This window comes from Triplophysa dalaica, chromosome 9 (genome assembly GCF_015846415.1).
Source record: "Triplophysa dalaica isolate WHDGS20190420 chromosome 9, ASM1584641v1, whole genome shotgun sequence".
NCBI classification, from domain to species: domain Eukaryota; kingdom Metazoa; phylum Chordata; class Actinopteri; order Cypriniformes; family Nemacheilidae; genus Triplophysa; species Triplophysa dalaica.
Window position 1 is genome coordinate 18,051,968 of NC_079550.1, and position 12,242 is coordinate 18,064,209.

The window sequence follows — 12,242 nt, forward strand, 5'->3', positions numbered from 1 at the left end:
TGTGTTCTTGATAACCAGTAATCCATGAATTATTATGAAGCAGGACACTGTAACGGTTGGTGGTCTATTTTTTTTTCAAATATTTGACTTTCCTAAAGCTTTTCATACACAGAAAGAGAGACAGTGGGGGAGATGGAGAAAGAGAACCTGCTCAGATGCAGTATTATGATATGGGCTATAATTGTTAAACTATGACACCTTGTCATAACAAAGAGTTCGGCTTAGACTTTATGGCTTCCGGCAACCCATGTGTTTTTATAATCGCTCTGTACCTCCTTATAGCAACAAAACAAAGCGAGAGAGAGATACAAAAGATTGACCCTTATCAACTTTTCGAGAGAAAAGAGAATTTGGGTGCTGTGAAGGTGAAGGAATGTGCTTTTCTTTTTCTCATCTCTAGCTTACCAACCACCCACCCTCACAAATCCAGTCAGTTTTGCTAGCCTATTTATTTGAATGTATATTTAATATTCAAATTCATAAAAAGTGAAGCAGATTTTTGATTGACTTTGTCCCATAATTTACAGATTTACTTTGCGCATATCGCATTTATTTAAATCTTAATTAAATCTTTTTTGATCAAGCCTGACCACTTTGATTCATCTTTAGATTATCACAGTTTATCACTCATCACCTTTAAAGAGGAATGTCAGATAATGTGTGTGTGTCTAAATGGGGAAAGGGGGATTTTAGTGGAAGGCGTTGGTCGGTGTGAGAGTGTTTTTCATTCCTGTAGTGCTGAACGAAGAATCTAATGGACCTGTTTATCAGGGCATCAGTCGACTAACATCCGTTTCTCATAGACACTTACACAATAGGGGCGAGCTTTGAAAGTGTGTGTGGTGCGTATATGAAGTGACCTCTCCGCTTGGAACACAGCGGAGAGGAAAATCTTACACTGTTTGCTTCAGTAGTCGCTGAAGTCAACAGTTATCTAGTAAACTTCTCAGTGCCCTTAACATCACATGCAAGTGCCCGTGGCCAGACCTTGTGTGTGTACTCACCTGAAAGTTTTGCGTTGATAAGCCCTGATAATAAACGGTTTGTCCTTCATGACTTGGGTCAAGAATCTGCAAGAATCATATTTGTTGTTTTGAGGTCTTGCTTTTGGGAGGCCTGGTTTATTGACTCCCTGTGTGTGTTTAAGGTAAAGTGTAATGACTCTTGACTGTCTGTTATTATAAGCCACTGGAACTTTACAACCTTCACTTAATCAGTTGACCTAGAATGGCCAGACATCGCACCCAAAACGCACACACACACACACACATCTCATCTACATAAGAACATACCTTAGACATGTTTTTAAAATGGCTAGAGTTGCTACAGACTAAGTCTAATCTTACCTCCCCAAGAAGCTTTGCATTAAAAAAAAATCATGAAATGCTCTTATTTTAAGCTTTTCTCTTTTGTACGATTTAGACCCTATTTTTGTCTCAAAGGTATAGCTAAATAAGCTCACACATACACACATAATGTTGTGATAATTATTTTGTTGTGGTTACCCGATCCAAAAACCTTGCTGATAATAAGCATTTATCCTCACGATCCAAAGGATCCTTTTGTGCGTATGCCTATCCGTGCAAGTTCAGAACACATACTTCTATAGCATCTGAAAAGACATGCAGGTTGGCACAAACCCCTGGCACTGAAGAACAGGCCGCGGCCCAGGTTATGTTGCCAGGAGTGATGCCCACTAAACTCCCCTGATCTCTGGACTTGGCTGGCTCGCCGGGTCCCGGGCCAACGAGCGCTCTGAGTGTGTGTCTGTGTCATTCACCCGATGGCCTCTCACAACAGCTCTGCTTTTGTCTCATGCTCACAATTAGGGTTGGGAATCGAAAATCCATTCCAATTTGGAATCGGTATCGAAAGGAATAGGAACCAGATACTTGAGATTAAAATTTCAATTCCTTTTATACATTCCTGCGTGGATATTTTCAGAAAAGTACCCATGTTGCGTGATCTTCTGATATATCAATAAAAGCCCTTATGAATATGAAAGATTTTTTACTGAAGTAAGCATAGTTCAACTATAGTATTTGCTTTAAGCACAGGAACCACTAATGAACCATAGTTACAGTATAGCCAACGTTGATGTAGTTCAACTGTGGTAATACAAATTGTTATAAATCAGAAATAACATGGTTCTATGTGTATATATACACAAAACGGTGCTCATAAATATATATATTTTGCAAACAAGTCAATAAGCAGGCTAAATGACCACACAGGTTGTTTTCTAAATGATTTGTAAATGGTGATTTCGAAACTGGGAATTGATAAAAATTGAAACCAAACAGGAGAATCGTAAACGTAATCGATAAAACGATTCCCAACACTACACAAAATATTAATGTCGCTCCCTGTGTTTGTGTGTGCGAGATGGAAACACACGCAAAGGGCCTTGAACCTGGACGTGTGGTTCATAAATGAGCTTTTTTACTACTAAGATCCACTTAAAAAAAGATTGTTGTTTTGATACATTTGTGATCTTTAAGGAAAAAGTTGAATAACCAAACATGTTCACACGCACACATAGAGAGGGTTGGTTAGAAGATATGATCGATCTGCAGGAAGGCACCAGAATGGGTAGACGGGCCGTGAAAGTGTGTGTCTGTGTGTGTGAGACTGTTCTCATGTCGTCTTGCGGGTTCTCCTAGTTCCCTGTATTCTCCTGTTAAACAATGGAGCGCAACTATGTGTCCCTCCGTGTCCCCTACGACCTGCTGGGTCTTTCTCACACACACACTGACCGGGGCATTGCCCAGAGGTCTCCACCTCACCAGGCCTTTATCATTTTATCAATTTTTTGTCCATGCGTGTATTTCTGTGATTGTGTGACATCTCTAATAAGAATGCTGAAATGTCACCGTCAGACGGATAGGAAGTGAGCTGTCCAGTTCCTTCAACGCTTGCCAAAAATAACACCATCCTTGAGCGTTTCTCCATCTACCTATTGTGTTCACACAGGAAGTGTCAAACAGATAGGTCTCAGCTTGGATTCTTTAAAACGTCCCTTTTAAACGCACACACGCTCATATTCCCAGCATTGTTCGTCCATCCAAATCTTTTTGTTTTCCGTGGCATTTTTTGCATTGTGGCTAACCAAAGCGACGCTTAAAGTTTTGTTCTAATATCAATATTTTCTTTCGTTTTTTGCTCTAGATCTTTTACCGTGTGGTTTGTGAGGTTCAGCCTGGTGAGGAACTTCTTCTGTTCATGAAGGCTGAGGACGTTTCATACGAGGCCATGGCTCCAGACATACACGGTTAGTTTACCAACACACATTTACAGACTAGTTCACTCCGAATTCTAACATGCCTTCGATTCTCACAGAGGAACGTCAGTATCGTTGCGAGGACTGTGATCTCAACTTTGAATCTGGTTCGGAGCTGTTGGACCATCAGAAGCACGCGTGCGGGACCTCGCCTGCCTCAGGCTTCAAGCTGTCCCAGCAGGGTCTGCCCGGGGCACCGGATCACGACCTGCATCTTCTCCCTATGAACATGCCCCATTCCCCACAGGAGTGCAAGGAGTGTGAACAGATCTTTCCAGACGCCCAGAGGTTAGAACCGACACACATATATGTCTTCACTGCTGTTGTTTCTATATAAAGATGATTAGCATGAATACAGATGACACGTATGACTTAAACCTATATTCATTTTATAAACATCCTTATAAAGGGTTTTAGCAAAATACCAGGGACAGTTTTGTGCCCAAAATATAACAAAGCCAGACGCCTAGAGGAACTACAATTTGTATAATTTATGTAACACTTTCAACTGATCTGTATTTTTAACTCTTTCTGTCTGTCACTCAGTCTCGACTCTCACTCGCTGTCTCACTCCGACGAGAGGGAATACAAGTGCGATCAGTGCCCAAAGGCTTTCAACTGGAAGTCCAACTTGATTCGCCATCAGATGTCACACGACAGCGGCAAACACTACGAATGTGAAAACTGCTCAAAGGTAGAGTCCAGACATCATTTCCTGAGCGGCCCGCATCACCTCCCGGTTTCTGCGATCTGTGAATGTAAACTCTCTCCCTCTCTTTCTCTTTCTCTACCCAGCAGGTGTTCACAGACCCCAGCAACTTACAGAGACACATCCGCTCTCAGCATGTGGGGGCGCGGGCTCACGCCTGCCCCGAGTGTGGCAAGACCTTCGCCACCTCCTCGGGCCTTAAACAACATAAACACATCCACTCCTCCGTCAAGCCCTTCATATGTAAGTCACTCAGACCCTTCATATGTAAGTCTGCATGCTTTCTACTCTGAACACCTCACCACAGATCTGGAGAGCTCCACTGCTCCGTTTAGCCTATTACGGTCATAGAAAACAGGCAAATTTGACAAAAACAAATGTGAAATGCATAAATACAGCCGGTTTTAGAATTATAATGCAAGGACATCATGCGTGTTGTTATTGAAAGCGTGGTGGAGCTCTCCAGGCTCATGCTGATGTCAAATTCATCTCTCATCTGTATCTTGCATATTTAAAGTCAACATGAAACAGCTTTCTTAACTCATTTTTCTCACGTAATGACCAGGGCTGCGTTTCCTGAAGCCTTCTTAACGCTACGTCATGCCTAAGTTATACCTTAAGAGTGGTAGCAATATATTCTTAAGAACAACGAAGGTTTCGGGAAACGCAACCCAGACCATTCAACAAATATTGGGACGTATCAGGAATGGATTGTTGTCATTTTATATCCAGCACTGTTCCCAAACGCAAGGTCTTTTCAGAGGCACTGAAAATTTGTACGTTTTGTTTTGGTTACATTATTTTTAGATTAACATGCATCAATGCATGCAACATGTATCAATAAAATGTAAATATAAAGAAAGTGCTGTAAATTCATTTTGATTTCATGTTTTCTTTAATGCAAGGTAGCATGAATTTGATAAACAATGGAGTCGTTCCAATGTTATTTAGTATTTTGGTTTGCAAAGTCCTGGAGAACAAATCTTACCGTGTGTAGCAAATTCACCTGTTTTTAAATTTCTCAAATAATTCAGAATTATTTCTCAATTATAGACTGTTTAAATAACATTGTTTGTGTTCATTAATATAACTACTATTACAATTACAGAAGTGTGTTTTTTTTGTATTTTTTTCACACAGGCTGTGTTATTATATATATTATATTATATATATGTGTGTGTGTGTGTGTGTGTATGTGTGGACAGTATATGTGTGTGTGTACAGTTGTACAAGGATACTAAAACCACCTAAAAGATCCACCTTCTGCACACTGTGGTCCCAACGAGGGCAATTGATGGTTAAAAATACAAAATTATGCCTATTTAAAAAATTTTAAATGCAAAAGATTAAAAACAAAAAGATGAAAACAATAGAAATCTATGGCAAGCTCCCACAAAGATACAAATGTGTGTGTGTTTATTCACTAACCTTGACCCTCACTGATATTTATAGACATATTGACTTAGACATTATTGTATTTTCATACTCATACCCAGATGTTTTATAGCCATTTTTGCATTTGTGGTCATCTCTCGTCATACAAAAGGAAATTATTCCTGTTAAATTATTAAATGTACTATTAACAGCGTGATCACAGGAATTCAGTTTTTTAACCCTTTTTTAGTTTCAGACATGTTGTGCGCGTTCACTTCAAATTTCGGTTACACTAAATGTCATTACGCCAGCTCCACGCTCTTGATTTCAATGCATGACCTCTGACCTCATAGGCGAATGACCTCGGATCTTAATCTCATCCTGCATAAGGAGCTCATAGCGATTTTAATGTCTTAAAACCGTGCCGTGACCTCTGAACTTTGGCCGGTTGAACTTCATGCATTGACCCTGATAGCTCTGATCCCACACAGCTTGTTTAGACGCTGCCCCCCCCCCCACCCTGTATCAGACAGTAACTAGCCTGCTAAGTCTGGCCATTCCAGGCAAATCACTACCACATGCAGCCCTGCCTGTACAGAGACCAGCGCACCGCCATTTACAGCAATCAGCATTTAAACAAGCACTACTAACAACACTTAATGACCTCGTAACAAAACACACGTATGCACCCAGACACACAGATACACGCATGGGATTGCGCATTTATAGCGTTATATGCAATTCTTTGCTGAAGCCGTCGCCTGGAAATGTTCTGTCTAGGGCAGAGACACACGCACACACACAGCGCTGTAGCGTTAATTCATTTTACCACTGGATGTTAACCACTGTGGAATGTGTTTATAATATTTTGTTACCGGCGATGAAGAGCTGACAAAACACAAGTGCTCATAGATCTCCCTTTACACTCCCCAGATTTCACACCTGTTCATCCGTGTGTGTGTCCGTGTGCAGTTGTTCACAATAACATAAGCGTTTTGTGTCTGTATGTGTCCGTGCGTCTTCCTAGATATCTAAGCAGTAAGTTTGAGTGTTGTCTGCATCTGTTTCATTTCAAAACAGAAAAACAGACTTTGATAAGACACACTTAAGTCGTCCACTCTCTCTGCACTAATATTTACACCCCATCTTTTGATCAGACCCGACTGACTCCATAAACACAGCCCGCGGTAGAACATCCTCTCATAGGGCACCTCATACCTCATGCAAACCGACAGGGATTAGCCAAGCACCCTGCCACACTCCCTAACAATTCCTTCAACTTTCTTAAATTCAAAAAACATCCCATTTATAAATGTGCTGCGCGTGATTAGGATGAGAAATGCAAGATTTTTTTCACACTAGACGTGTTAGGTTTTTTATGTATAGGGTGGTTTTTGTCAGGTTTAGAGTACTTCAAATTTAGGTCCAATGATATTGAGGTCAGTAGTCAGGAGTTGATATAGTGATATTGTTTGTTGGTTTGTAATGGTGTGAGAAGTGTGTGTGTCCGTGTATGATAGACAGAGACGTCTCCTGGTCCATGGGAACGGACCTGCAGGAGAGGATTCATGCAACTCTGTTTCCTTCTCACGCTTAAAATAGAGCCATTGTGAAGTCTTCTTTGTCTGTTTGTGTGTGTGTGCACCTGTGACATTGCATTCCTTTATCTGTCATCCTTGCTCACCCTGCATATCTGTTTGTTTTGTGAATAGACATGTGTGTGTGACATGCAAAAATCGACAGTTTTTTTACGCCGTATGTCCCTGTCTCACTATCTCCAGGTGAGGTCTGCCACAAATCGTACACGCAGTTCTCCAATCTGTGCCGTCACAAACGCATGCACGCGGACTGTCGCACTCAGATCAAGTGTAAAGACTGTGGCCAGATGTTTAGCACCACATCCTCCCTAAACAAACACCGGCGCTTCTGCGAGGGCAAAAACCATTTCGCCGCTGCGGCAGGAGGCTTGTTTGGGCAGGGCATGACCCTCCCCGGCGCCCCTGGCCTGGATAAGTCTACGTTGGCTGGAATGAGCCATGGGAGCCCTGGTTTAGCAGACTATTTCGGGACAAACCGGCATCACGGTGGGCTGACGTTCCCAGCAGCCCCTCCGGCATTCCCGTTCAGTTTTCCAGGACTTTTCCCATCAGGACTTTACCACCGCCCCCCTCTAATCCCATCCACGTCGCCAATCAATGGCCCTCAAAGCACAGAGCTTCAGAAGAGCCCGCTGCTGTCCTCACCCATCACTGGGTCACATGACCTCTTGAAGAGTTTCCATAAGGACTCTCTGAATGGAGTAGTAGAGGGTGCGGAGCGTCCAAAAGAAGGGTCTGTCTCCAAGACGAGGCACGGCGGGAAATCGAGCGACCAATCCGAGAGCAGCGATCTGGATGATGTCAGCACTCCAAGCGGGAGTGAGCTGGAAAGCACTTCAGGTTCAGAGCTGGACAGCGAAGCAGAAAGCGACCGGGAACGAGTGCGTGTGCGGGAAAATGGGAAGGGGCCAAAAAGGAAGTCAAGTGGGTTCAGCGATGCCCAGAGTCCAACTCTCATCGACTCCAGTGGTATTAACAAAACCGGTAATGGAAAAGATTTTCCTGCGTCGGGCCTCCATCAGCCGCCTTTAGACGAGCACACAGCTGTTTCTGGTGCTGTTAATGACTCAATAAAGGCCATTGCCTCCATCGCAGAGAAATATTTTGGCTCTACTGGACTCGCAGGCCTGCAAGACAAGAAAGTTGGGGCACTGCCATATCCTTCCATGTTCCCTCTGTCTTTCTTCCCTGCCTTCTCTCCCTCGGTCTATCCGTTCCCTGAGAGAGAGCAACTTCGACCTCCGGTCCACAAGGTGGAGCCAGAAAGCCCTCCAGTTGAGGGGAAAAAACTCAAAAGCGTCGAATCGCCTTTTGATCTCACCACCAAACGGAAGGAAGAGCCTCTTGTGGCCACCTGTGCTCCGTTAAAACCTGAAGCCTCACACGTACAATCAGCCAATCAGGATCAGCCGCTGGACCTGAGTCTAGGCGGACGAAGCCGAGGCAAGAGAAAGAGAGAAGAAGAGATACGGAAGAATCCCGTCTTTGCTGAAAAGAGGGTGGAAGTGGAGCCGCCCAAGACCGACCCCTCACTCCAGCATGCAAGACCCACCCCCTTCTTCATGGACCCCATTTACAGGTACTGTCAATCAAAAGTCCTTCTTACTGTAATAGTGTTGCCATTCTCGATAATGAATGTCGCTTAAACTCGCCATGAGGACTGATAGAAGTTTAACATCAGCAGGGTTGAGAAGAGAAAGATGAACGATCCATTCGAAGTCCTGAAGGATAAATACATGCGACCCGCTCCTGGATTCCTCTTCCACCCACAGGTGAGCTTTGCCAGAACATTTTCCCACTGCTAACTCCATTTTAGTTTTACACCTCATCCCCACAGTCCTGCTCGAATCGTTAGCCTATTTTCAATTGCCTCCATGCGTGCTACCGTGGTTTGTGTTAATGCAAGCCATTCCAGACACAAGTGCTAATAAAAAGGACGACAATGACCAGATTATTGAAAGCAGTTTTTTGAAATGCCAAACATAAGGTCACATGAAAGCTTTAAATCAGCACCAAACCTACAGTGGACTACTTGTTTTAACCAGTCTGGGAGATGGGGAGTGCCTGTATCTCTTTAGAAACTTCAGCATATGAATATCGACATGATAGCCACATGATAGCCACTTGACGTTGGCGGTAGCTTTACAGAGCCCGTGTTCGGCATTAGCATAGTGACTCCCATGTTCCTCAGCACTGATCTTTTTCATGTGATCAGGTCCAGATGTGAGATTCAGACAGGGTGGAAGCTTTGTGACACGTCTCTCTGTGTGGGTGTCTTTGATTATGATGTCACAATATGATACCCTGTTAAACTGCCAGACATTGACCCCCACCTTCCCCGCCCCTGGATGGAGTGTGTGTGTGTGTGTATGTGGTAAATTTGTGTAATTTATGTGAACTGTGCATCTGGATCGAGTGAGTTTGTCAGAGTTTAAGTGTGTAAGCGTGCGGTTTTGTGCTAAAGTATCCATGTGACCTCATTAGTCTGTGTGTATTCTAAAACCTGCCTGCTCTATGTCACTGGTTTGTGTGTGTGTGTGTCTGTGTGCATGTTCACTATCAGTGTCACTCACAGTTCTGTACGTAGTTCTCGTACACACAGCCCCCCCCCCCCCACACACACACAGACACACACACAGACACAGTCTGGTGTAGTGTTTTATTGGCTGTTTCAGGACAGCGTTTTATTGGCTGTTTCACTGAGCTGATTTATTCTCTGTGAATGCCTTGTGTCTGCGCAAGATAATATCCACATGTTCCTAACACACCGCCTAATGAGTTGACCTATCAGCATCCATTTTACTGCATTCTCTTCAGGACTATCTAATCAGCACCAGGAAAGCTGTTGACAGAACAGATGCATTATGGGAAATGCAGTTTTAAATGGGGCCTTTCAAATAGACTAGTACAATACAAGAACTGGAAATATTGGATATGACAAATGTATATTTGGGAATATGTTGAGTTTAAAAACGAATGCCACATAGTTAGTGATGATTTGTGTTCTTTAAACAGAAATAAAGAGATCTGTATAGAGACCCACCATCCTTGTGTCTTCGCAACACAATCTCACGGCAAAAACGGCACTATTTTACAATTTGGCTAATTTGTTTGAATTCGTACGATCTCATTTTGTACATTTTAGTGCATTTCGCGCCATTGACGTTATGGTTAGGGGCGGGGCTTCAGAATTGCTTCTTTCCTAGTAATCGTAATCGTTTTCACAACGTACGAATTCATACAAATATGCCAACCTGTTAAATTGTTACGAATTCCTGTGAGATCAGGTTGGTCTCCACCATGTGCTTCATCCTGTTGTTTTGATGTTGCACACAAATGTGCCCACCACAAAGCCTTAACGTATACACATCCGCAACTTCATTCTTGCATTGTATCAATTGTAAAATGTCAATGTTTAGACACACGTTATAGTTAGTTTTGACTTTGTAAAATACTTAGCACATTGAGCCTTTTGAGTTCGACTTCGTCGATCGCTATGACATCCCTTTACAAATCACACACAGTTGATCTGATTCTTGATTTTGATTGGCTCTTTCCCTTCTGTCCCGCCCCCAGTTTCGCATGCCTGATCAGAGAACATGGGTAAGTTACTTTAAGCCCAGACATTCATGTGCTTTCACCACACAAACATGCTTAATAACTCCATGCTTTCAAAACAAACACGTAACTTTGCACTTGTATCACATGTTCCCACTCACATGTCACACAATCTAAACACGAAGCAGAAAATGCATGTGTGTGATCTGTTCAATGCATGACAACAGATCTGTTTGCTTTTACCTATTAGTACCAGGAAACAGAATACGTTTGGATACATAAAATCACCCGTGAAGTTCACTCAGATTGACCAGCGGATGAATGATGAATCTGATCGTTTGATGTATGTGCGCGCACGTCTCCGCTCCTGCGTGTTTGCGCGCCAGCGTGTCTGTTGCCCGGAGTGTGTGTTGAGCAGACAGAGCAGTTGTTGTTTCTGATGGCTGCCCCTGATAATGCAGCGAGTGTGAGTGCGTGATTATTTACACAGAGAAAAGAACAGACCACGGCACTGATTTGAGGGGCGACAGGCCCGTACGGCATCGCATCACTGGAGGGGTAACAGTCTCTCTGGGACCGAGAGAGAGAGAGAGAGAGTGTGTGTGATACTAGAAGGGGGGTTTCCAAACCCGAGACATCTGGTACCCTGATAAGATCAACAATTGAAAAAGCTCTTGCTAATGAAGGGCCTCTTAGACACACACTACTGCGAACGGGCAACTCGACAACTGCCCTACCACAAAGAGAACCGGAGAGGCTAAAAGCTACTTAACTATCCGGGAAGTCCACTCATTGCCGATCACAAATTTCTTTGGATTTGGTTGTTAGAGCAATCACAGTGATACCCATCTATGTTAATATGTTTAGAGTTCAAGAACTCTAATCAAAATACCTATGAAATATGCATGCATGCTTGTGTGTGTGTGTGTGTGTGTGTGTGTGTGTGCGTGTGCGCGCATGCGCGTGCATGTAAGAAACTTACTTAGACCTGATGGAGTCACTTATGTTTTATGTAGGATCAACTTTGTCTCAGCTGTTTGTTTTAAAATTCCTTTGGGGAAACAAAAACATAAATAAATGAGACATTTGTTAACATGCAGTGAGAGTATAGAGTTATGAAATTAATATGAAACAATGAAGGGTCAGTTCACCAAAACATGAAAATTCTTTCATCGTTTACTCACCATCACGTCATTCCAAACTTGTCTGACTTCCTTAAGCAGAACACACAAGAAGATATTTTGAAGAATGTTGGTAACTGAAACAACATTGGCCCCCCATTGACACATTTCTCAAAATATCTTCTTTTGTGTTTCATAGAAGAAAGAGTCATACACAGGTTTTGAATGACACGAGGGTGAACAAATGATGACTTTTATTTTTAGGTGAACTAGTTCTCTTAAAGGAATTGTAAAATTATTCTACATTTTGACAAAACCAAAGGGTATTTATTAATAAATGACAAAACATGTGCATACTAAAATTTATTTCAGTGGTAAGGTTTTTATAAGAATACTATGTTAAGATGGTTTTAAAAGTCGCTGAGAAAAGTGACAAGTTGTTGTTCAGATAGAGATCCTAATAGGGTGTTAGTGTAGCATTACCAGAAACAACACATCTCACAGATATATGACAGCAGTTCATTAGCTACACCTCTCTTCATCTCTCTCTCTCTCATTCTAAATCAATCTGTGATTTATAGAGCGAGAAAGAGAGAGAGTTG

At 42.6% G+C, this 12,242-nt stretch overlaps 1 protein-coding gene across 15 annotated transcripts in view; it reads left to right on the top strand.

Annotated features, from left to right (window-relative positions):
• The window catches only part of mecom (MDS1 and EVI1 complex locus), a 176,644-nt gene that overhangs the window by 155,230 nt on the left and 9,172 nt on the right, over window positions 1–12,242 (top strand). For 4 of the 15 annotated variants that reach the window (XM_056756376.1, XM_056756375.1, XM_056756390.1 and 1 more), the window contains 7 exons: window positions 3,169–3,271; window positions 3,340–3,568; window positions 3,827–3,974; window positions 4,076–4,256; window positions 7,145–8,540; window positions 8,643–8,733; window positions 10,538–10,564. In XM_056756376.1, the coding sequence (XP_056612354.1) occupies window positions 3,169–3,271; window positions 3,340–3,568; window positions 3,827–3,974; window positions 4,076–4,256; window positions 7,145–8,540; window positions 8,643–8,733; window positions 10,538–10,564 (2,175 nt within the window). The remainder of the gene's footprint in view (window positions 1–3,168; window positions 3,272–3,339; window positions 3,569–3,826; window positions 3,975–4,075; window positions 4,257–7,144; window positions 8,541–8,642; window positions 8,734–10,537; window positions 10,565–12,242) is intronic. The other 11 variants (XM_056756379.1, XM_056756383.1, XM_056756384.1 and 8 more) reach the window with 11 other exon arrangements.